The sequence below is a fragment of the Vombatus ursinus genome, unplaced genomic scaffold, assembly GCF_900497805.2.
Source record: "Vombatus ursinus unplaced genomic scaffold, bare-nosed wombat genome assembly UNPS02014830.1, whole genome shotgun sequence".
In the NCBI taxonomy this organism is placed as follows: domain Eukaryota; kingdom Metazoa; phylum Chordata; class Mammalia; order Diprotodontia; family Vombatidae; genus Vombatus; species Vombatus ursinus.
Window position 1 is genome coordinate 38,735,401 of NW_020954608.1, and position 23,271 is coordinate 38,758,671.

Below are 23,271 nucleotides of genomic sequence, written 5' to 3' on the forward strand. Positions count from 1 at the left end.
ATGTTTGTGTAATATTCTACTCTTTAAGCAACTCTTACAATAATTATACAGTGTTTTACTACTTACAGATTTCTATTTCATACGATCATAAGAACAGCATCATGACAATGTATGGATATACACAAGGGAAGCCCAAAAATCTTGGTGAAGTTTTGAGCTTTAATAGCTTAAAACTGCACTGAGAAGTTTTGGGACATCCTACACTATTATCCCCATTTTACCTATGAGAAAATTTAGAACTTATATTTCAGTGCTCCTTTTATTATATCACATTGCTTTTCTTCACCAACAACTAAGGCCTTCTTATTAGAGTAATGAAACCTTTAATTCTACTGAAAACGTAATATTTCAGTTTTGGCCTCAGGATTTTATTTAATCTCTTAGTGACAAGATCTGGTTTTTGGAAAATATGTTGTCTGGGATAATTTTCTGTAGAATATAACTGCGATTAAGTAATTATATTCCATGCAAATGTAAATAAGATACAGACTTGATCAATAAGGATTTGAAAGAATCAGTAGTAAGAATAATGAAGGGCCTGTTATGTTAGTGATGAAAATTAGCTCCTGAAGGCAGGCATATACTCAAATCAAAACTCAGACAAATATTTATGAGTTGAATGTTGAGGGCCCATAAACACTGCCAACAGCCATATGTCCAAGAAGCACTGGAAATTTTCCCTCCTTCTAAAACAGAGTATCTAAACCTTCCTTGTGTTAAGGACTCCTTTGGCAGGCTGGTGAAACCTGTGGACCCCTTCCCACATTATGTTTTTAAAAGCATAAAATACACAGAAATAAAATACAAAGAAAGCCAATTATATTGAAATACATTTATCAAAATATTTAAAAAACAAACACAAGTTCACAGACACCAGATTAAGAACCCCTATTCTAAAAGAAAGATTTCCAACATAATTATTCAAGAGGCATTGGAGGTTGGGATTGGGGGAGAAGTAACCAGGCTCATCTTCCCCCACCCCAGTGCAGAAATGCACCTCGCTGTCTCTTAACATACTGCTTTATACTTCCTTAAATGGCATAAAGACCATGATTCTGTATAATTGGGTAGAAGTCCTGCATCTTGTAGGCCTGCAACATGATTCTCTACCAAATTGGACAGTTAAGGCAACTAATCCTGGCCTACAGCTCTGAGGTCCCACCCCCTTCCCTAGGCGGCACTACTGCTCATTGGGGTTAGGGTTGGCATCTGGGTATTTGGTAAGGTCAAATGTCAGTACCTTGCTGATAACACAGTCCCCTTGTTCAGGATAGACACCAATCAGACTCTCGGCCTTCGTATAAAATTCTTCCTTCAGTGAAATGACAATGGCTTGAAAGTTGCAAGTTGACTGTTCTTTTATGTAGTTGGCAACCTTGCCAATGTTGGTGTTATCTAATGCTGCATCAATCTCGTCTAGGACAAAGAATGGGGCTGGTTTGTAGCTGTGGATGGCAAAGAGCAAAGCAAGGGCTGCTACAGTCTTTTCCCCACCAGACAGGTTGTCCATGGGCCGGAATCGCTTGCCAGGGGCTACACAGTTGTAGTTAATCCCATCCAAGTATGGCTCCTCTGGGTTCTCTGGCCCCAAGAAGGCCTGAGCACTGCTGTTGCGGGACAGGGCTTTGTAGATCTCATCAATGTTGGTGGCAACAGACTCGAAGCAGGCATTGAAGCGGTCAAAGCGTTCCTTTTTAATCTGCTCAAAGGCATGCTTAGCTTTCTTGGCCCGCTTGCGAGCTGCCTCAAACTCATCTGATGTCTCCTGGAACTTGTCACGCACACTCTCCAGTTTCTCCATGGCCTTCATGTTGGGAGCTGCAATGCGCTGCAGCACACTCTGCTGTTCAGTCAGCTTCTGCTGCAGTGTGTTCATTTCCTGCTTAATTTCCTCTTCAGCCTGAGCATCTTTTAGGTCCTCACAGAGGTCACTATAGTCAATTTCAATGAGGGCCTCACGGGCATAGATGTTGGATGTTCGTTGTGAGCCACTCCCAGACTCCTCTCCCTGGGAGCTCCCTTCTTCTTGGCTGATGTCATCCATGGTGCCCTTGGCCAGGGGCAGCTTGATGTCCTGCATCTTGCAAGCCTGCAACAGGTTGTGACGGTCACTCCGCTTCTGCTCTAACTTTGTTTCTATGGCAGTTACCTCTTTTTGCAGGTGGGTCATTTCTTTGTTGGCCCCACCCAACTTTTTACGGATCTCTTCCATCTCATGGTTCTTGTCATTGACTTCAGATTTCTTTGCCAGATGCTGGTTCTTGAGGTCTTGCAGCTGGGCCATAGTTTCATCAATTATCTTCATGTGTCTCTGCTCCTCCTTTTTGAGCTTTTCAATTTCATTCTCATCCTTCTTTACCGTCTGCTCCCACATGTGCACCTTGTCCTGGTCCTCTTTCAGCTGATTCTTCTCAAAATCTAGCTGAATACCCAGGCGAGTTTTCTGGTTCTCAAATTCAAGCCGTTTCTTGGCTATTTCATTCTGCCGTTTCACTTTTTCTTCCTCAAATTCACGAATGTTGCGAACTCCAATCTCTCGGCAGAACTCCTCAAACACCTCATCCTCTACCTGGTTCATCTTCTCCTTCAGGTCTTTCATCTCTCGTTCCCGGCCCTGAATGATCCTTTTGATGTCATTGATCCGTGGCCCAAAGTTAGCCAGCTCACTCTCTAGCTTGGATTTTTCCTGTAGATTGAGTGCAAGGTGCCGGGTCTTTGTCTGTTCCAGGTCACTCTGGGAGTATTTGAGCCTCATCTGCAAGCCATGAGCCTGGGACTGCACCTGCCTCAGCTCGGCCTCCTTCCGCTTGGCCTTCATCTGTTCCTTTAGCTCCTCTGTCAGACGCTCTTTCTTCTCCTTCAGTTTGTCAACTGCTTTCTCATCCCAGCGGCGGGCCTTGGCTTTGAGGTCACTCGCTCCCCCAGATATGACACCAGACTTCTGGAAAAGTGTCCCATCTAGTGCCACTGTCTTGTGTCTCTGGTGGCCACCAAAGGCAATGCGCCGGGCATCTTCAACATTGTCGCATACTAGAGCATTGCCACAGGCATACTGGAGGGCCTTCTTGATGTGTGGTGGTTCATAGCGAATCACATCAATCACCAGCTTGGCCCCCTTCAGTTCCCGCAGCTTCTCATCTGTTGGTTTCACTTCTAGGTAGTCAAGTGGTAAGAAAGTCTCAGGCTCCCCACGCTGTTCCTTGATGTACTGGATACAGTCCCGGCCAGTCTTCTCAGAGTCCACAATGATGGCATCCATATTTTTTCCCAACACTTTAGTCACAGCAATCTGGTACTTCTTCTGTGTTGGCTGGCACAGATCAATGAGACGGCCATACACAGAACCAGGATAGAGGCGTTTGATGCTCTCCATTATCTCTGCCTTGCGTTGCTGCCGGCTGCTTTCCTGGCGGTCTATGCGGGCATCACCAAGCTGCTCCATCACCTGATTCAGCTCTTTGTTGATTTCATCAATGCGCTGTTTAGCAAGCTTAACTTCCTCAGTTAGCTCCCCCTCTAGTTTTTTCTGTTCCTCTAGAGACTGCTTGCTGGTGGTGATGTATTCTTCCAGCTTCTCAATTCGCTTCTGATTCTCTTCAATTTCCCGAAGCTTCTGTTTGATCTTGGCCTCTGTCTCAACTTTCTTTCGCTCCTCTAAGTCCAGCCGGTCCTGGTCAGCCTTCTGGTCCCGGTTGAACTTCTCCAGCTCCTGAGCCAGGGTGGCTGCTCTTTTACTTGCCTCCTCCTTCAGCCTGTGGTACTTTTTTACTTGGTTCTCCTCCAGAGTCAGGTCCCGCCCCTGGCTCTGACTCTCTTCCTCCATGCGATCTTCAAACTCTTGCCTTGCCTTCTCCACTGACACCATTTCTTTTTCAAGTTCATCCATATCTCCCTTTCTTTTTTTGTACTGTTTCTGGGCATTCTGCAGAGACTTCTTGGCAGCTTCCAGCTTCTTGATTTTGTGTGAAGTATTCTCCTTGGCCTTGATGTACTGGGGCCGCTTCTGATTAAGCTCTGAGTCTTTCTCTTTTATCTCCTTCTCAATCTGCTGCTGCTCACGCATCATTTTGCCTAGTTCTTTCTTCTTGTCCTTCAGCTCTTCTTCCACCTTGTCCATGCGCTTCTTTTCCTTGTCAATCTCCTTGTTCTTGGAAGTGAGTTCCTTATTTAGTTTCTCAATCTCCATTTCATTGTGATACAGTTTGAATAGCTGCAGCTGCACCTGGGCCCGAACAACCTCGTCTTTCAGCCTTTGGTAGCGGTCAGCCTCCTCTTTCTCTTGCTTGGCTTCTTTGCGCTCTGCTGCAATATTCTTCTTTCGGTGGTAATTGAACTGGGTATCTTCCTCAGCCTTTACCATCTCTTTCTTCCGCTTATCATATTCCTGGGCCAGTTCCCCTGAGCGGCTGATCTCCTCAAACAAGGCCGTCCGTTCCTTGGGGTTCTTCATAGCAATAGACTCCACAGCGCCCTGGAACACTAGAAAATTCCGAGCTTTGATGAGGATGCCCAGTTTCTCCAGCTCTTGGCTGTATTCAAGTAGCTGGACCACCTTGTTATTGATTTTGTACTCCGAAGAGCCCCCCACAATTATGCGGGCAAAGGTGCGGTCTTCCCCGCTGTCCTCTGAATACACCATGCTGACCGCGGCACGATTGGCAGCTGGTTTGCCCACGGGAGCCCCGTGGATCAGATCCCGCAAAGTCTTAACACGCAAATTGCTGGTCTTCTCGCCCAGCACGAAACTGATAGCGTCCATGAGATTTGACTTCCCCGAGCCGTTAGGCCCGATAATGGCTGTGAACCTCTGAAAGGGCCCGATTATCTGCTTACCCTTGTAGGACTTGAAGTTCTCGATTTCGATCAGTTTTAGAAAGCCCATGGCGATGCAATGCGAGGCAATCGGGGAGGCAGCACGGGAGAGCGCGGGGGCTGGGGGCAGGCGGGAGCGCGGCAAAGGGGGTCCGCGAGCAAACACAAACACCCGAATCCCTGGAGCCAGTCAAGTCTCGCGAGACGAGCGGTGCGCGGGGTCGCGCGCGCGCTTCTGCGCATACGTGCGCGCGCGCTCGTAGAAAGGCAGGTGGGACTCCAATTAAACCCCCAGATTCCAGTACTCGCCTGCCTGCTGTGTGTAATGACGAGCAGGGTGAAACCAGTTCTCTCTGGATCTCTTGCTCTTAGTCGGCCTGGTGCGCTTGTGTGCTCCTAATCCCCGGAAGAGCCAGGAGAGAAAACCCCGCCCGCTCCTAGCGCCCTCAGGACTTCCTCGCTTTCTGCGCCTGCGCAAATGAGCTGAGTGAAGCGGAAGGGACTATCCCCTTTGTCGTCATTCCGCTCTCTTGCTCCCGCCTTGTGCGCCTGCTGCGCATGTGCAGACTGGCGGGCAGCGTGGGGAGGGGGGGCAAAAGGGGTGGGGAGGCTGGAGCGGTTCTTCGCTGCCCAACCCCTGGCTTCTGTTCCTGCTTCCTTTGCCTGCCTCTCCCGCCAGTGTGTCAGTCCCTAGAGCTTCCGCTTCCTCTCCCTTCACCCCGCCAGCTTCTTCCCAGCTCTCCTCGTTAGACAGTCTGTCTCTTCTTTCTGTCTGTCTGTGTCTCTTTCTCGCGCGCGCTTTTTTTCTCCTCCCTCCCCTTTCCCCTCCAGAGAGACAGACTTTCTCTCTTTTGCGCGCGCTTTTTTAGCTTCCCTCCTCCCCCTTCATCCCCTCCCCTCCTTCCTCCCCTGCCCCCCTTCCTCCCCTCCCTCCCCTTTCTCCTCATACCAGGCAGCTTTTCTCAGACGGCCAAGGAGACCGATTTTCTCTCTGTGTGCTCTGTGTCTCTGCTTTTATGTCTGTCTCCGTATATTTGTGTGTGTGTCTGTGTGTGTGTGTGTGTCTGTGTCTGTCTGAGCTTCCCCGCCCCTCCCCCTCCAGTTTCTCCTTTTCTCCTGTGTAAGGAGCAGGGGGGTGGAAAGATGTCACTGACAGTGAGGCATTCTGTGGGCAGATTTTTCTGAAGGAAGGTTTTCTCGAGTTACCTCCAGCCCCTTTAGCAAGATCTCTCCCCAAACTCCTCTATCATAGTTTAGCCTCGTGGGATACATCTTTTGTCCCAGGGCTGTCAAAATGATCAGCCTAGCTTGTTTACTCCGCCCTGCTGCACGTACATCGTTTCTCTAAAGAGATAGCAGAATGGATCCTTTTTAAAAAGTGTTAACTTTTCACAGTATGGGGCCACCAAGTTTTCAAAGTTTTGAAATCTGTGGTAATTAGACTGGAAAAAAACCCATCAAGATTCACTTAATCCTTCTGGCAAATTATTTTCATTCTTTTTGCTTTTCCGTCTTTTGGATATTTCCACTCTTTTTATTGCTTTGAAAAGAGTTTCATTATATCCTGCAATATTTCCATTTTCCTCTTGGTTTATTCCCTTGAGTTACTTAGGCAAAGAATAATTCACCAAAGCAGAGGGATCCTTTATGTCTTTGCCCACAGCCCGGGCTCTTTGAGGACGTATTTAATTTAAGATTACTACAAAGAAGATAATCATTTATTTGAATCAAACTTGCTTATCTCACGAACTCAAGAGTAGGGAAGTACATGTGAACTGTAGGAATTGAATGAATTGTTGGCATTCAAAGGTGGGATTTTTGTCATTTTGCCAACAAATATACCAGTGTGGAGACATACACAGGAAAAGAGATAGATGGGAAGTGAGCCTTCCTTGAATATTATCATATTTGTCACTAATTTGTTCCAGTAATTACTCTGAACATAGTTGATTTTTGTGAGTTTTGAATAGTTTTCAATTTCAGGATATTTTTCTTAAAACTAAGAGTCATTGAAACAGTCAATAATTAGTATAACTTTTGTTTTTTGCAAAGAGAAAGCAAAGTAGAACCTTTGCTTGAGGAAAGGATCAGGAATCATAATTTTCTATTAATCTTGGACTATGGGTAAAGCTTTTTTTTGTTAATGAGGACCTCATTTGAATGTTATCAGAGCTACTTATTAACAGCCTTAGTGTTCTATTTAAAATGCTTCTTGAAAAAAATAAACATTTTCTAATAAAATATTTGCCTGGACTTTTGGGTTTTTATTGGAATATTAATTTTTTACCGGCACATCTGATATTATATATATGTACACATATATATGTACATAGTAAATATACACACATAAATATGATTATTAATGACATTTAATATTCTCCTTGTTATACATTTAAATGTTTATTTGCCTGATGGGTATTGTAACTCTTTGTGTACTATGCATGCTTGCTTATGTGCTTTTCTTCTTTCAGGAAATAATGTTATGAGAACTATCCATGGTGTTGGAGAGATGATGACCCAAATGGTACTCAGTAGGGGATCTATCTTTCCTGTGTCTGTACCTGATGTACAACCTAGCACCCACCCAATCAAGCAAGCAAGTCCTACTGATAATGAGGACATAACTGTTATGGACACAAAATTAAAAATAATTGAAATTTTACAGGTAAAGAATTTAATAAAAACAATATAGCAAATACCTAATTCAATTTAAGTTGGCCTGACGATCACATAAAATAAGAAAACCATTGTTAATTATAAAACACTATACATACAGATTGTAAGAGCTGTTCTCATTGCCATTTCCTCTTTCTTCCCCACATTTGCTCTAACCTTGCCACCTGCTACATGTAAGCTCATGTAAAGAATGCTCATATATTTCAGATTATTTTATTTGTTGTGAATATGGTATAAGTCTCATAATGGCATTAACTTTTATTCAGTATTATATCAGTTCCTTTTTACTTAGGATATGACACACTTTATTATTATTTTTTATTTAAAAGGTATTTGATAGCAAGGAAAGCCCATGACAACTCCAAGTCTATAATAATTTAGGTCTGACAGCATTTGATTTTATACATTGACATAGATAATATAAAACTAGGAGGGGTAACTAACACATTTAGCCTCACTGGACATTATTCCCCCTCCTGCATTCTGCAATACAGTCAACTGGCCTTTTCTTTTTTTTCTTTACACATGAAACTCTATCTCCTGACTTCATGCCTTTACGCTGGCTGGTATATACTCCCTTATTACTTCTGCTTCATAGAATCCCATTCTTCTTTGTGGTTTTGTCCTTCATTCTCAAAGAAGACCATGACATCAGGGAGATGATGCTATGACTTGCAATTGACTTTGATTTGAGTGAGGGAGGGCTGTGCAAAGTCACTCTCTCTCCCAGAGCCATCTGGGTCCAGTGGCCAGATATAGATCAAGAGGACTGGAAAGGGCCCAGGATGCAGTGGGAGACCTCGGTCCTTTTAAGCTAAGGTCTTTCCCCTTTCTTCTTTAAGACACTGCTCAAACACCCTCTTTTGCATGAAACCTATCCTGATTCCTCCAATTGCTAGTACCCTCCCTCTCAAACTCTATTATATTTAACTACTTTATATATTTGTGTATATCAGTTTTAGATTTATGCTGTGTGAATATGCATTTATTAAGAACTTACTATGTACAAAGCACTGGGGATACAAACAGAATGGTGGAGACAGTATTTGCTCTCAAGATCTCAGCGTTTGCTCACATTCTAATAGGAGGACACATCACATATGGGAGGTTTCTGCTGCGAGTCAAATAGATTCCGTGGCCCTTGGGGGCAGCAGCAAAACACATACTAATGCATCTTGTTTAATAGTCATTTCCACTGATAAAATCACATTTATTTTTGACCTTAAACCTTTGGATGGTGCCACAAACTTTGGTGTAAAAGACCTTTTTTACTAGGTCTTCAGTAGATGTGGCCTTTTGAGGAGGCAGTGACTACAGCACCTGAAGAAGCAGTTGCCAGGTTACGACTTTACAGAAAGTTGCTTTCTGGGATGGTGACTGTTGGTTGGGGCTAGGGTAGCAGCAGGACCCCAGCTCTGTTGGTATTTTTATAAGTGCTTCATGCATCCCTCATTAGGATGTAAGGTCTTTTAGAGAAAGGGTTGTTACTTTCTTTGTACTTGTGGGTAGAACAATGCCTGCTGCATTACTTGATGGTTAATTGATACCTCCTAATTCCTCAAATCAGTACATCTTGTGAGTAGTGTTCCATTCCTAACACAGGCTGAGAAGCGTCATATCCATAGTTCTGTCACATAGGGCCCAGACAGATGACACAATTTCTTCGTGGTCCCCAAATAGTCTTTTATTTCTAATTTATAGATCATAGATATAGAGCTGGCACCTAATTCAACTCCCTCATTTTACAGATGAGGAAACAGATTGAATGACTTGCTCATGCAAATATTAAGTAACAGAAGCAGCTATTTTTCCTTTAAAACCTTAAAAGCAATCATTTATATGTGAACTAATGGACAGCAATACCTTGCAGTCCCTCTGCCTTTGGGCAGCTTGTGTCTTTAAGGGGCTTGCTTGCACTCCATGACCTCTCAGTGTGTTTCTTCTTAAGCATTTGTACCTATGGCACTGTTTTTCTCTTTAAGTTGCTTTTATCTGTGTTTTTCAACCTGGTTTGAATCCTGCATCTATCATAATGTGTAATCTTGGACAAGTCTTTTAATTTTTTTCTGGTCCTCAGTTTGTCAAATGTCCTTAAAGGTCCTTTCTAGCTCTAAACCGATGATCCTATTATCCTTAATAAATACTTGTTGATTGATGTCTACAGTCAATGGGTCCGTTAAAAAATAGATCTTTTGCATAACACTAAAGCAGAAAAATGAAAAAAATCCTAGTTACATTCATCAAATCTTGTTTTTATCCTGGACACTTTTAATGCTATCTGACATGTACCTGACAACAAACTGCTCCATTTAGGCTATGAACCTAGGTCCTGACTCCCAGGTCGAATCATAGATATATCTGGCATCAAAACTTGGGAGGACACGTAGATCTTTCATAACTATTATAGCTGAAAGACATGCCTTTTTTGTGCCTGAACAAGGGACTTGATTCCCACCATCCTTCCTCTGGTAGAGAAATCTACCAGTTATTTGGTGACAATATGACATCACTATCACTTCAAACAGAATAACTCAATATCTTCATCTGGAAAGTTTCACCAAACAAGTGTGCTTCGATACTACAGTAGAAGATAATTGGAAAATCATATAAAACAAATATTATTTTGTATTTCCCAGAAAATACATTCAATTTTTATTGACTCTAGTCAATGTGCTATTTATAGTATTTGTGGAAAGAAAGGCATTTTAAAACTTAATATTAATGATGAGCATTTACTGGATTGGATTGTTAATATTTAAAAGTAAGCTCTCCAATTAGTTTATTTAGCATTCTGATATGTTATGTTGTTGTTAGACTTTTGAGGTTTACTACATAATCATATGTATCATTAAATAAAGTAATGAGTGATATAAAAAAAGTTTATGGAAAACTATATATTGTTTTCAATCTGTGTCTTATAGTTTATTCTGAGCGTGAGACTAGACTATAGAATCTCATATATGCTGTCTATCTACAAGAAAGAATTTGGAGACAACAATGAAAATCCTGAAAACTCCACTACTACCTCCTCTGACACACCACTTTCATCAGGTATTGGTTTTTGTAGAGATTCTTCATAATCTTCAATTTTTAGGAAGATACTTAAAGTCCCTGACTTATTAAAAATGACAAAGAGCCCTAGGAATGTGTAAACTTGAATCTTAGCTTTAAAAAAGATTATTTCCTTTGAGAACCAGGGCAAATCATTCAGTATCTCCATGTCTCAGTTTTCACATCTCCTGAGAATATTGTGAGAATGAAAAAAGGAGGAGCCCATAAATAATTGCAAACTATTCCATAAATATAGAAAGCTACATAAATACAAAGAAATATCAGAATACTGCTTTTTGCTTGTTGAACATATGAAAATTATAGACAACTGGTAACAATTAAATTGAAAAATTGATCAGTTAATACAGTCCCTATGCAGGAAACTGAAGTTTGTAGTATTTATATGGATCCAGCATCCATCTTTTAACCACAGTCACATCTTGAACCTTGTTCTCTTCCAAAGTAAAGTCAAGAATTCGAGGAGGAGGATGTAGCATGCAGAAGGAATTAGAATGAAGTTTAGACAGCCAATAAAGAGAAGTGAGAGCAAAACCAGTGACTGGAATAAATATTAAAGCAAATGCCACTAGAGCCTGTGCTAAGCTTGCCTAAGCTAAAAGTCATTTTTTGGAAAGGTATATTTCCTATGGAATTTGTTCTTATATTTTCTCAAAGCATTGAAGTGTAAAGAAGCAAAATTTCCAAGAATAATATGTAAACACCAGAAGCTGAGTGACAGTTGCAATAACATTGATACTGCTCTTGTTGGATCCCAGACTCTGAGCTTCTGTAAAAAGGTTTAGCAACATCTATATTCTGTTTTTTGGTTTTTTTTTTACATCCTTACCTCTAGGAAAGTTGATTTATCTATTTCTTTTGTCAAAATAGTATTGATTTCTATGGAATATATTATTTATTTTGTTCTTATTTTCTCTCTTCTTTTTCTCTTTTTGAAGCTCAGGAGTTCATAGCCTGAAGTCAAGAAAAATGTGTATAAAGCTTAATCCCATTATCGCAATTTTTTTAAACCATTGTGACGCAGAGAGAGATGTTTATTGTGATTGGATTATATTGAAAAAAGTAATAGATAAGTAGATTCTAAAAATTAAGTTTTGTCAAGGGACCTTTTTGTTTGTAGGTAGAACATAAAATAATATTGTACTTTTTAAAAAAAAAGAATAAGAATTCCATCTTTTTGCACATTTGCAATATTTTAAATTTTGGTCACTCTAGCAGCTGGCACATAGCACTACTTTTTAAATAATTTATTTAATAAATAATTATTAAAATATAATAATTAAATATAATAATTAAAATAGTAAATAGTATTTTTAATAAATTAGTCTAAATTCAGTTTTTAAATTTTGTCATTTATGAGTTTAAAATATTTAATTATGTTTTATTTCCTCTACATACAGTTTAATAATTTTGTTGGCATAGGGAAATTTAAAAAAATAGGAAATATTAATAGGCAGCTTAATAATATTAAAAACAAATTATGACTCCTGATTAGAATATATTTTCTACCCTTTATCTTTGCAGCTATTGTTCCTGATATAGATGAAATTGCAGCTCAGGCAGAGACTATGTTTGCTGGGAGGTAAAGTTACCACTTTGCATTTTTTTTTTTACAATTTAATAGTGAAGAGATCTTTTTATTCAGATTGATAGTGATACTTAATACTGGTCTGTTACTTTCATGTATTTCATTTCTTCCTTCTTTCCAGACCATCTACTATATCTACACAATATAATTTCAGTTAGAAAAGAGGCTACAACTTTCATATAAAGAAGAATACAGTTGCTTTTTTTTTTGGTCAGGTGAAGAAAGAATTAGACGAGAGAGATGTATTACACTTTTCCCTAAATGCTTTACCTAATTTTTCTCAAACAGCTACAAAATAAGAAATTACCCTTAATTTCCCTTGTTACAAAATTTACCCTGCTCAGAAAATGTTATATCTTTAAAATTTGAATTTAAAAATAATTTATTGTACTGTTATCTCTGTTTTGATGTAGGATAGATAAATTTGTTTTCTGTCATTTGGATTACATAAGTTTGATTCCAGAAATATAGTGCCTCTAGCTCATTCTACTATTTTTAGTTCATTTTTTAGAACTAAAATTCTAATAGTAGTTAAAAAAATAGTATGTTTGAGTATTGGATTAATGTATTTCTTACACATGTTTTCCTATAGATTTTGACATAAGATCTTTTTGGTTTCACTGTCCTAAATTTTCTGTAAAAAATGTCTGGCTATTAGAGAGAAAAGATTATTTGGGTCTGCATTTCCAGTGTTAAGGATTTGGTTTCAAATAAATAATTGATCCTGTTTGTTTTTATGATATAGCTTGGGACTACATTGGTGTTTTCACATTAAAGAATTTCCTTGTTCATTGAAAGTTGGTATCATCTTAATATTAAAATATTAGTTCCTACCATATATACCTATATTAGTGTTAACTTGTGTCAAGAAACAGAGCTCTTTTTCACATCTTAGTTTTCTCATCTGTGAAATGGGGGATAATAAATGTTTGTTCACCTTCTAAGATAAGAAATAGTGGTGTTGAAAGAGACAACATATTTGAAGAGGTTTAAGCTCCTTAGAAAAAGTACTATGTAACTATAAGGATCTTAAAAATTATGTTTGATTTTATAGAAAAGAAAAAAATCCAGTACAACTTGATGATGAAGGAGGAAGGACGTTTTTACGAGTTCTTATTCATCTGATCATGCATGATTACCCTCCTTTGCTATCAGGAGCCCTGCAGTTGCTATTTAAGCATTTCAGTCAAAGGGCAGAAGTTTTACAGGCTTTTAAACAGGTAAGATTAGTTAAACACCACTGAATCCATTAGGGGAAGCTCTACACATGTTGCTCATACTGTAACATACATTTAGTTCTAGAAGGGACCACAGGGGCCTTTGAGGTCAGCTTCTTCATTTTATGGATGGGGAAACAGACCTAAGGAGGATAAATGACTTGCCCAAGGTCATAGAACTAAGTGCCTAAGGCACAATTTCAACCTAGATTTTCCTGACTCCAGGCCCACTGTCCTAACCATTAGATCATGCTGTTTGCAGTGATATAAGGACTTATTTGCGTTTCCTTTAAGGACAAATGAAGGAGTTTTGCTTAACTTCAAGACGTAGCCTATCACAAATAAACGTGTTTCACAAGTTAATTTTGATTGATGTCTTAAGTACAAGTTAGAAACATTTCATATAGTTCCCAGAATTTGCAGGAATATTTTCTCCAAATAAGACAGTGTTGCATGGTGGATCCAGGCTCGGTATCAAGAAGATCTAGTTCAAATCTCACCTCTGACATATACCATCTGTATCACTCTGGGCAAGTCATTTAACCTTTGCTACCCCAGGAAACTTGCTAAGGAAATAAGTTTAAGCGTAGTGTCTAATCTGCATTGGTGGGGGAGTTTCCTCATAGGGAATTTTCTAGGCCAATAAAATCAGAGGGTTCAGTTCATAAAAAACGACTTATGAAAGGATACTTATATTTGAATACTGAAGAATATTCTATTCAAAAAATACTTTGAAATGTCACATAAAGGTGTTTCTTAAGGAATATGTTGGTCAGATAAGTTTAAGAAGCCAATACTTTTATCTATAGATGTGCTCAAAGATGCTGGCAAATGGATCAGGCTTATTACAAAGAAATAAAGAGGTGTGGAAATTTTGTTAGGTATTTGTTAGATATTTCCAAACAATGAATGGATGAGTAAATAGAAAGCATTTATTAAACGTTTGCCATGTGCTAAGCGCTTTGCTAAGTACTGGGACTACACATGGAAAAAGAAAGACAGCCCTTGTTCTTAATGAGCTTATTGGGGAAAAATACATAAACAAGTTAACAAATAAAATTATTTTATTTTTAGGTACAATTATTGGTATCTAATCAAGATGTAGACAACTACAAACAAATCAAAGCTGACCTAGACCAACTACGACTGACTGTAGAAAAATCTGAGCTGTGGGTTGAGAAGAGTAGCACCTATGAAAATGGCGAAATGGGTGAAAGTCAAGTAAAAGGGGGAGAAGAGCCAAATGAGGTTCGTTTTAAAATTTTAGTTCATTGACAGTGTTTGTTTTTAAAAATTTATTTTTTTTAGTTTTCAACATTCGCTTCCATAAGATTTTGAGTTTTAAATTTTCTCCCCCTCCCATTTCTTTCCCCTCCCCTCCCCAAGATGGCATACAATCTGATATAGGCTCTTCATATACATTCATGTTACATATATTTTCTCATTAGTCATGATGTAAAGAACAATTAGAACTAATGGGAGGAACCATGAGAATGAAGCAATAAAACAAAATAACAAAGGAAAAGGAGGGCAAATAGTATACTTCCATCTGCATGCAGACTCTATATTTCTTTCTCTGGGTGTAGATAGCAACTTCCATCATGAATCTTTTGGAGTTGTCTTAGATTCTTGTGTTACTCTGAAGGGTCAAGTCTATCCAAGTTAGGCTTCCCATAATGTGGCTATTACTGTGTACAATGTTCTTCTGGTTCTGCTCATTTCACTGTGCATCAGTTCATGTAAGTCTTTCCAAGATTTTTGTTTAAGTCTGCCTTATTTCTTATAGCACAATAGTATTCCATTGCATTCATTTACCACAACTTGTTTAGCCATTCCCCAATTGATGGGCATCCCCTCAATTTCCAATTCTTTGCCACCACAAAAAGAGCTGCTATCAATATTTTTGTATATGTGGGTCCTTTCCCCATTTTTATGATCTCTTTGGGATATAGACGTAGTGGTGGTATTGCTGGGTCAAAGGGTATGCACAATTTTATAGCCCTTTGGGCATAGCCCAAAATTGCTCTCCAAAATAGTTGGATCATTTCACAACTCCACCAGCAAGATATTAGTGATCCAGTTTTCCCACATCTTCTCCAACATTTATTATTGTCCTGTTTTGTCAAATTAGCCAATCTGATAGGTGTGATGTGGTACCTCAGAGCCGTTTTGATTTGCATTTCTCTAATCAATAGTGATTTAGAACATTTTTTCATGACTACTGGCTGTTCATATCCTTTGACATTTATCAATTGGGGAATGACTTGTAGTCTTGTAAATTTGACTTAGTTCTCTATATATTTTAGAAATGAAGCCTTTATCAGAGGCACTGGTTGTAAAAATTCTTTCCCAGTTTTCTGCTTCCCTACTATTCTTGGATGCATTGGCTTGATTTGTGCAGAAACTTTTCAATTTAATGTAATCAAAATTGTTTGTTTTGCATTTCATAATGTTCTTTATCTCTTGTTTGGTCATAAATTCTTCCCTTCTCCATAGATCTGAAAGTAAACTATTCCTTGCTCTTCTAGTTTGCTTATAGTATCAGTCTTTATATCTAAATCATGTATCTATTTTGACTTTACCTTGGTATAGGTTGTAAGATGTTGGTCTATGCCCAGTTTCTGCCATATATTTTTCCAGTTTTCCCAGCAGTTTTTGCTAAATAGTGATTTCTTATCCCAGAAGCTGGAGTCTTTGGATTTATCAAATAGCACAGTTGTTGACTGTTGTGTCTTGCATACCTAACCTATCCCACTGATTTACAGCACCAAGTAGTTTTGATGATTGCTGCTTTATAATACAATTTAAGATCAGGTACAGGTAGGCCACCTTCGCTTGCATTTCTTTTCATTAGTTCCTTTGATATTCTGAACTTTTTGTTCTTCCAGATGAATTTTTTTATGGTTTTTTCTAGCTCAATAATTTTTTGGTAGTTTGATTGGTATGGCACTGAATATGTAAATTAATTTAGATAGAATTGTCATTTTTACAACTGATATTTTTCCAATTATTTAGATCTGACTTTATTTGCATGAAAAGTGTTTTGTAATTGTGTTCATATAGTTCCTGGTTTTGTTCTGGCAGGTAGACTCCCAAATGTTTTAGAGTGTCTATAGTAATTTTAAATGGAATTTCTCTTTCTAACTCTTGCTGCTGGGCTTTGTTAGTAATATGTAGAAATGCCAGTGATTTGTGTGGGTTTATTTTATATCCTGCAACTTTGCTAAATTTGTTTATTTTTTCAGGTAATATTTTACTTGATTCTCTAGGATTCTCTAGATATACCATCACATCGTCTGCAAAGAGTGACTGCTTTGTTTCTTCTTTACCTATTCTAATTCCTTCAATTTCTTTTTCTTCTCTAATTGCTACATCTAACATTTCTAGGACAATATTGAATAACAGTGGTGATAGTAGACATCCTTATTTCACTCTGATCTTATTGGAAATGCTTGTAGTTTATCCCCATTGCATATAATGCTTGCTGATGATTTTTGGTAGATGCTATCTGTCATTTTAAGGAAGACTCCATTTATTCCTATGCTCTCTAGTGTTTTTAATGGGAATGGGTGTTGTATTTTGTCAAATGCTTGTTATGCATCTATTGAGATAATCATATGATTTTTGTTAGTTTTGTTGTTGATATGGTCATCTATGCTGATAGTTTTCCTAATATTGAACCAGCCCTGCATTCTTGGTATAAATATTATCCTCAAGATAAGTTGTTGTAATCTCTTTGCTAATATTTTATTTAAAATTTTTGCATCTATGTTCATTAGGGAAATTGGTCATATTTTGGCTCTTCCTGGTATCAGCACCATATTTGTATCATAGAAAGTATTTGGTAAGACTCCTTCTTCACCTATTTTCCCAAATAGTCTATATAGTATTGGAATTAATTGTTCTTTAAATGTGTGATAGAATTCACTTGTAAATCCATCTGGATCTGGAGATTTTTTTCTTAGGGAGTTCATTGATGGCTTGTTCAATTTCTTTTTCTGAAATGGAGTTGTTTAAGTATTTTACTTCCTCTTCTGTTAATCTGGGCAATTTATATTTTTGTAAGTGTTCATCCATTTCATTGAGATTGTCAAATGTATTGGCTTGCAGTTGGGCAAAATAGCTCCTAATTATTGTTTTGATTTCCTCTTCATTGGTGGTGAATTCACCCTTTTCATTTTTGATGCTAGTGATTTGGTTTTCGTCTTTTTTTTTAATCAAATTAACCAAAGGTTTATCTATTTATTGTTTTTTTCATAAAACCAGCTCTTAGTTTTATTTATTAGTTCAATAGTTTCTTAATTTATAGTCTTAATTAGATTTCTGAAACTAACTGATTATGTTATTCCCTCTTTGAACCAAATGTGATGAAAGTTAGGTTCAAACAATGTTCATCTCCCTCCTTTCTTTCCCTCTACTGTATTTGGTTTTTGTGTCTTTTCATGTGATGTAATTTATCCTTGTCTACCTCCTCCTTTCTTCTTCTCCCAGTACATTCCCTTTTCTCCACTTAATTAGATTTTTTACCATCACATCAAAGTCAACTTAAACCCAAGCCCTCTGTCTAAGTACACCCCCTTTTAAATGTCATAATGACATTACAATTCTTAAGAGTTATAAGTGTCATCTTCCCTTGTAGGGATGTAAACAGTTTGCTCTTATTGATAATATGATGTTGGTTTTTTTTTTTCTTTCCTGTTTACCTTTTTATACTTTTCTTGAGTCTTGTACTTGAAGGTCAAATTTTCTGTTGAGTTCTGGTCTTTTCATCAGGAAGCTTTCGAAGTCCCCAATTTTGTTGAATATCTATCTCCTCCCCTGAAAGATTATGCTCAATTTAGCTGGGTAGTTGATCCTTGGTTGTAATCCAAGCTCCTTTGCCTAATGGAATATTGTATTCCATACTCTTCGATCTTTTAATGGAGAAGCTGCAAGGTCCTGCGTAATCCTGACTGTGGTTCCATGGTATTTAAATTGTTTCTTTCTGGTTATTTGCAGTATTTTTTCTTTGATATGGTAGTTTTGGAATTTAGCTACTATATTCCTTGGCATTTTCAATTTGGGATCTCCTTCAGGATATGATCAGTAGATTCTTTCCATGACTAATTTGCCTCCTGGTCCTAGAACCTCAGAGCAGTTTTCTTTGATGATTTCCTGAAGGATGTTGTCCAGACTCTTTTTATCATCATGGTTTTCAGGTAGACCAATAATTTTTAAATTTTTCCAGGTCAGTTGTTTTACCAATAAGGTATTTTCATTCTTTTGTTTCTGTTTGACTGATTCTCTCACAGAGTCATTAGCTTCCACTTGCTCCATTCTAATTTTTAAAGAGTTGTTTTCTTCTATTAGATTTTGTACCTCCTTTTCCATTTGACCCATTTTACTTTTTAAGGACCTGTTTTCTACAGTTAATTTTTGTCTTTCCTTTTCCAAGCTATTGACTCTCTCTTCCATACCTCTCATTTCTTTTCCCAATTTTTCTACTACCTTTCTTATTTGACTTTTAAAATCCTTCTTGAGCTCTTCCAAGAAGGCTTTTTGGGCTTCAGACCAGTTCATATTTCCTTTTGAGGTTTCGGATATAGGTTTGTCGACAATGTTGTCCTCTTCAGATTTTCTGCCTTGATCTTCCCTGTCCCCATAATAAGAATATACGGTCATTTTCCATTTCTGCTTTTTGTTTATGGTGTTTGCCTATTTTCTGATTTTTTTACCAAAAAAAAAACTATTGAGTTCTCCTGCTGGAGCAAAGCAGGCACTCACCCAAGCTTCTTTTCCTCCTCACCAGGGCCTTGCCCTTGAATGTTTGGTTCCTGGTCACCCGGCCGTGCACAGGGATGTCTCACTGCTAATGGATTTCTGTCAGCCTTAGGCCTTCCTGCTATAATTGTGCTTCTCAGAGTTGTGTTGAGGCACTGGGTGATTTCATTGCTGCAGAATGCCATTGCCTGTGGTCATTTTCTGAACTGGTGTCTACCAGTTCCCCTTTCTGTATTGAGGCTCGTGGGGGTCCTGGTGTTGGCACTTGCCTGTTCCACCAACTTGGTTCTCAGGCTCTCCCCTGGGATGCTGAGTTGGGGCTTGCCTCTGGCTTGCTGGGACGTCTCCAATCCTGTACTGCTCCCCCCCACCCAGAGTGAGAAAGACCTTTCCTATTAATTCCCCAAGCTTCCTGGGGTACAAGACTGCTGTGCCCTATCTTTTTGCTGGCTCAGGGTTTTCCTGGGTCAATATTTTCTGGGCTTTGAGAGGTCAGTGAGGGAGGGTGAGAGTGACTTACTTCTTACACTGCCATCTTGGCTCCTGGAAGTGGAACTCTCAAGAATGTTTTAAATGATATATGTGGTCCTATATGCCTTAGATTACATAACATTTGAGCTCCCCCCAAGGTAGATATTTTGAGATTCTGCTTACCTAATAATCTATTTCCTCTTTCTGTCCCCTTAACACCATGCACAGTCCTTAGGCTAGTGCTCTTGGAAGTGTGAGGGAGATAGGGTTGAGCAATAAACAAGCTTGAATCCTTTAAGGTAGAATAGACAGATTTTGAATCCCACTTTTTGCGCTATTGGGTCTTTTCTCTATCTCCTCATCACCTAAGTTGTTGTTGATGAATGGGAGTGAAAGAGACAGTAGTATATGGAAGGCTAATAACTCATGAGTTCCCAGGACCCAGTTGAATAGGACTGTTAGCAGTTGTTTCATGCCTACCTGCCAGCTATCTTCACTGGTTGAGGTGTAAGAATTGAACAGTGTGTAACTATAAAAACAATATGGTATGTAATTAATGTACCTAAAATTCATACATTGTGTCATCCTAATGATTGGAGACCTTATAATATATTTTATGTATTCAACAAATAATATATGTTTCTTCCTATGGCTTATCAGATTAATTGGGTATTATTTTGAGTCTTCATTGTAGATACATTTTTATTACTTCTTAAGAAGTATTTCAGAATGCATGAAAAGATAAATATTCCAAATTCAACTTCCTAGTTAACAAATAAAAAAGAAAATTTTCTGAAATTCCTATTTAGAAGTAATTTATCTCATGTGTCATTTATGCTTTTTATGATGTTTTCCCTTGTACTTTTAAACTATTTTTTCCTTCTCTCAAGTAATTTACTAGCTATGTGACTAGGCAAGTCACTTAACAGGTCTGCCTCAGTCTTCTTGTCTATAAAATAAGGTTAATAATACTACTGATCCCCTGGGGTTGTTGTGAGAATAACATGAGATAGTATTTATAAAGTGATTTGCAAACCTTAAAGCAATATATAAATGCTAGCCATCATCTTCATCATCATCATCATCATCATCATCATCATCATTTCTGAAATAAAGTAAGGAATTTGTTGTATTGGAGTTTGACTGTCATAACTATTGTTTCTTCACCAAAAATTGTTGTTATGAGAATCTAAAGAAAATTGCAATTTCAAATGATGGATGTGCATTAGGAATAGCTATTCACCTAAGGGCTAATGTGATCTTGTTTTCATATAAATTTCTTATTACTAATAAGCAAAACACAAAAATGCCTTCGAGGAATAGCTTCTCAATAGAATGATTGTCCAAGCTCTCATGTAGCATATGAAGCTATTTTAAAGCTTAACCAATTCTTAACAGCAACTCATTTAATACATTTTGGTGCAGCAAAACTTTACAGAGACAGGGTTTCTCTTGTTTCAAAACCTATCTGTGAAAAAATAATTTACTTTATTGTTTTATCAATTACATTCCATTAAGGTGAATTTAAGATAATGATTCCTTGGTATTTGTGTGTATGCTTTATTATCTTGCCATTGTAAATAAACTCTCTTTTATTGAGAAAGCTCAGTGGCACATTACATGAGTGAGATTGAAGCTTTTTAAGAATGACCTGAGGGGAAACCCTGAGACCCACAACTGCTGCTAAATCTTTTAACTTGTATTCTTTATTTTGTTTTTATTCATTTGCCTATCACTCACTTGCACACAAGCTCTGGACACTAATCTATTAGTCAATAAACATTAAGAGCCTTTATACCAGGCTCTGTATTAAGTGGTGAAGATACAGAAAGAGATAATGCTCTCAAGGAGCTTAGGGTCTAATGGAGGAGATAACATACAAACAAATATATACAGAGCAAGCTATATATAGGAAAAGTAGAGAATTTATTACACTTTCAGTTTAGTTTGATATTTCATGTTTAGAATTTGAATACTATAACACATTTTTCTATCACTTTTTAAAGAAGCTTTGTTAAGTGCTTTGTATATAGTCACTCATTTGATCCTCACAACATCAACTCCAGTAAGATATTTATCTGCATTTTGCAAGTGAGGAGACTAGCAGAGTAGAAGGAGCTAGTTTTGGAATCTGAGGACGTAAGTTCACATTCTGACTGTTACTACTTTTGTGACCCTGAACAAGTTACTTATCCCGTTTGACTCTCTAGTTTCCTCATCTGTAAAATGGGAAATTTGGCCTGGGTGGCCTCGATGTCGTAATACCTATTGATAGTCTAGGAAAAGAGTTTATATCATTTCAAACTTTGAACTTATTTTGATATAACATATGTGTATTACATCTCTGAATGTCAACTATCTTAGCCCAACATATACAGCCCAATTTCTATTAACTATTTTAGATATCAGATTTTAAAAAGCAATATTCTAGGTCATGTAAGTATAAAATCAGAGGATTGCCATATTTAAAAAAACAAACAAACAAACCAAATCATGTGTTCTTAGAAGGTTAGTAATGATTATAAATTAAGGAAAATACTACAAAGTCCTAAAAAATGTTATACTGCTGGCATAATAAATTTCTAGCCTATCATGGGGTTGACCACCATTTAATCTCCAAGAAAGTTTTCAGTTTAATCAAAAAAATTTTTTTTCTTTTGAAATGAATACACTTTTGCTTTTAAAATGGAAATTTATGGGAAGATAGTATTTACTTAGTTCATTCAAGAACACTTATAAAATACCTATTATGTGTAATATGCTGTTAGGCACTAGGGGAGACATAAAGAAATATGATGAAATCCCTGTTCTCAGTGAACTGGCAGTCTAATAAAAACAATTTATTAATCCATACAGATTTAATTCAGTGATAATTTATTAAATGCAAGGCATTGTGGTATAAGTGCTGGGAAATGAGGATAGACACAAACTGACCCTCTTTTCAAGCAGGGGTTAGTGGTGGAATGGAAAATGTGAAATCTGCTTTGTGTCCAAGCTTTGTGGAGCTTATTCCATAAAGTGATATTTAGTGGAATAAGCTAAGTAGATCTTTGTGTACCATTGTAGTGGAAAGGCAGCCATTCCTTTGTGAATACAGTAATACAGTGAATATGGAAAGATCCTCCTCATTCCAAGAAAGTACAGAGTACTTCTAGCAAACACTAGCTTGTTGATCCTGGCTAAGTCATTTGACCTCTTAGTATTTAGATAACTCTCTAAAACTATAAGTCGCTGGCCTGCATGGGTGGGGGAAAATTTTTTCTCATCAGAAATTACACCAATAAAATATCAGCAATAAAATTACAGGTCCGGTTAAAAAAAACTCTGATTAGTGTTATGCCACTATATAATGTTAGAGATGCATGGAGATCTACTATTTATGCTTCATATTGTCAATGACTTTTTATTTCAGAAGCCTTCTTATTAGACATTTTATAAGATTAAAATGACAGTAATTGATGTTGTTTCTATCAAAGTTTCAATCCTCACTAAATATAGAGCTTTCCTGAACCTTAAGAAAAATGCAGTCTGCCTTCTGAAGAAGTTTGTGCCACCTAACAAGGCAGCTGATATCCAATAAATGATACAAGTCTCTGTCTTTAGTATGATTTCATTGCTTCTGTGGAAAGTAATGATAGACAGTGTCTGTCAGGGGGGCATGACCAGGCATGACGTGTA

General features: G+C 37.9%; 2 protein-coding genes across 2 annotated transcripts in view; one reads left to right on the plus strand and one right to left on the minus strand.

Annotated features, from left to right (window-relative positions):
- The window catches only part of ITPR2 (inositol 1,4,5-trisphosphate receptor type 2), a 507,541-nt gene that overhangs the window by 213,883 nt on the left and 270,387 nt on the right, over positions 1–23,271 (plus strand). The window contains exons 22-26 of the mRNA XM_027838537.1: positions 7,284–7,477; positions 10,410–10,539; positions 12,082–12,139; positions 13,200–13,365; positions 14,437–14,610. Of these exons, the coding sequence (XP_027694338.1) occupies positions 7,284–7,477; positions 10,410–10,539; positions 12,082–12,139; positions 13,200–13,365; positions 14,437–14,610 (722 nt within the window). The remainder of the gene's footprint in view (positions 1–7,283; positions 7,478–10,409; positions 10,540–12,081; positions 12,140–13,199; positions 13,366–14,436; positions 14,611–23,271) is intronic.
- SMC1A (structural maintenance of chromosomes 1A) lies at positions 818–4,939 on the minus strand. Its single transcript, XM_027838538.1, has one exon. The coding sequence runs from the start codon at positions 4,880–4,882 to the stop codon at positions 1,181–1,183; it is 3,702 nt and encodes a 1,233-aa protein (XP_027694339.1). The 5' UTR covers positions 4,883–4,939; the 3' UTR covers positions 818–1,180.

Coding starts and splice junctions, on each gene's coding strand:
- SMC1A (XM_027838538.1), bottom strand. CDS start 4,882: ATGGGCTTTCTAAAACTGATCGAAATCGAGAACTTCAAGTCCTACAAG.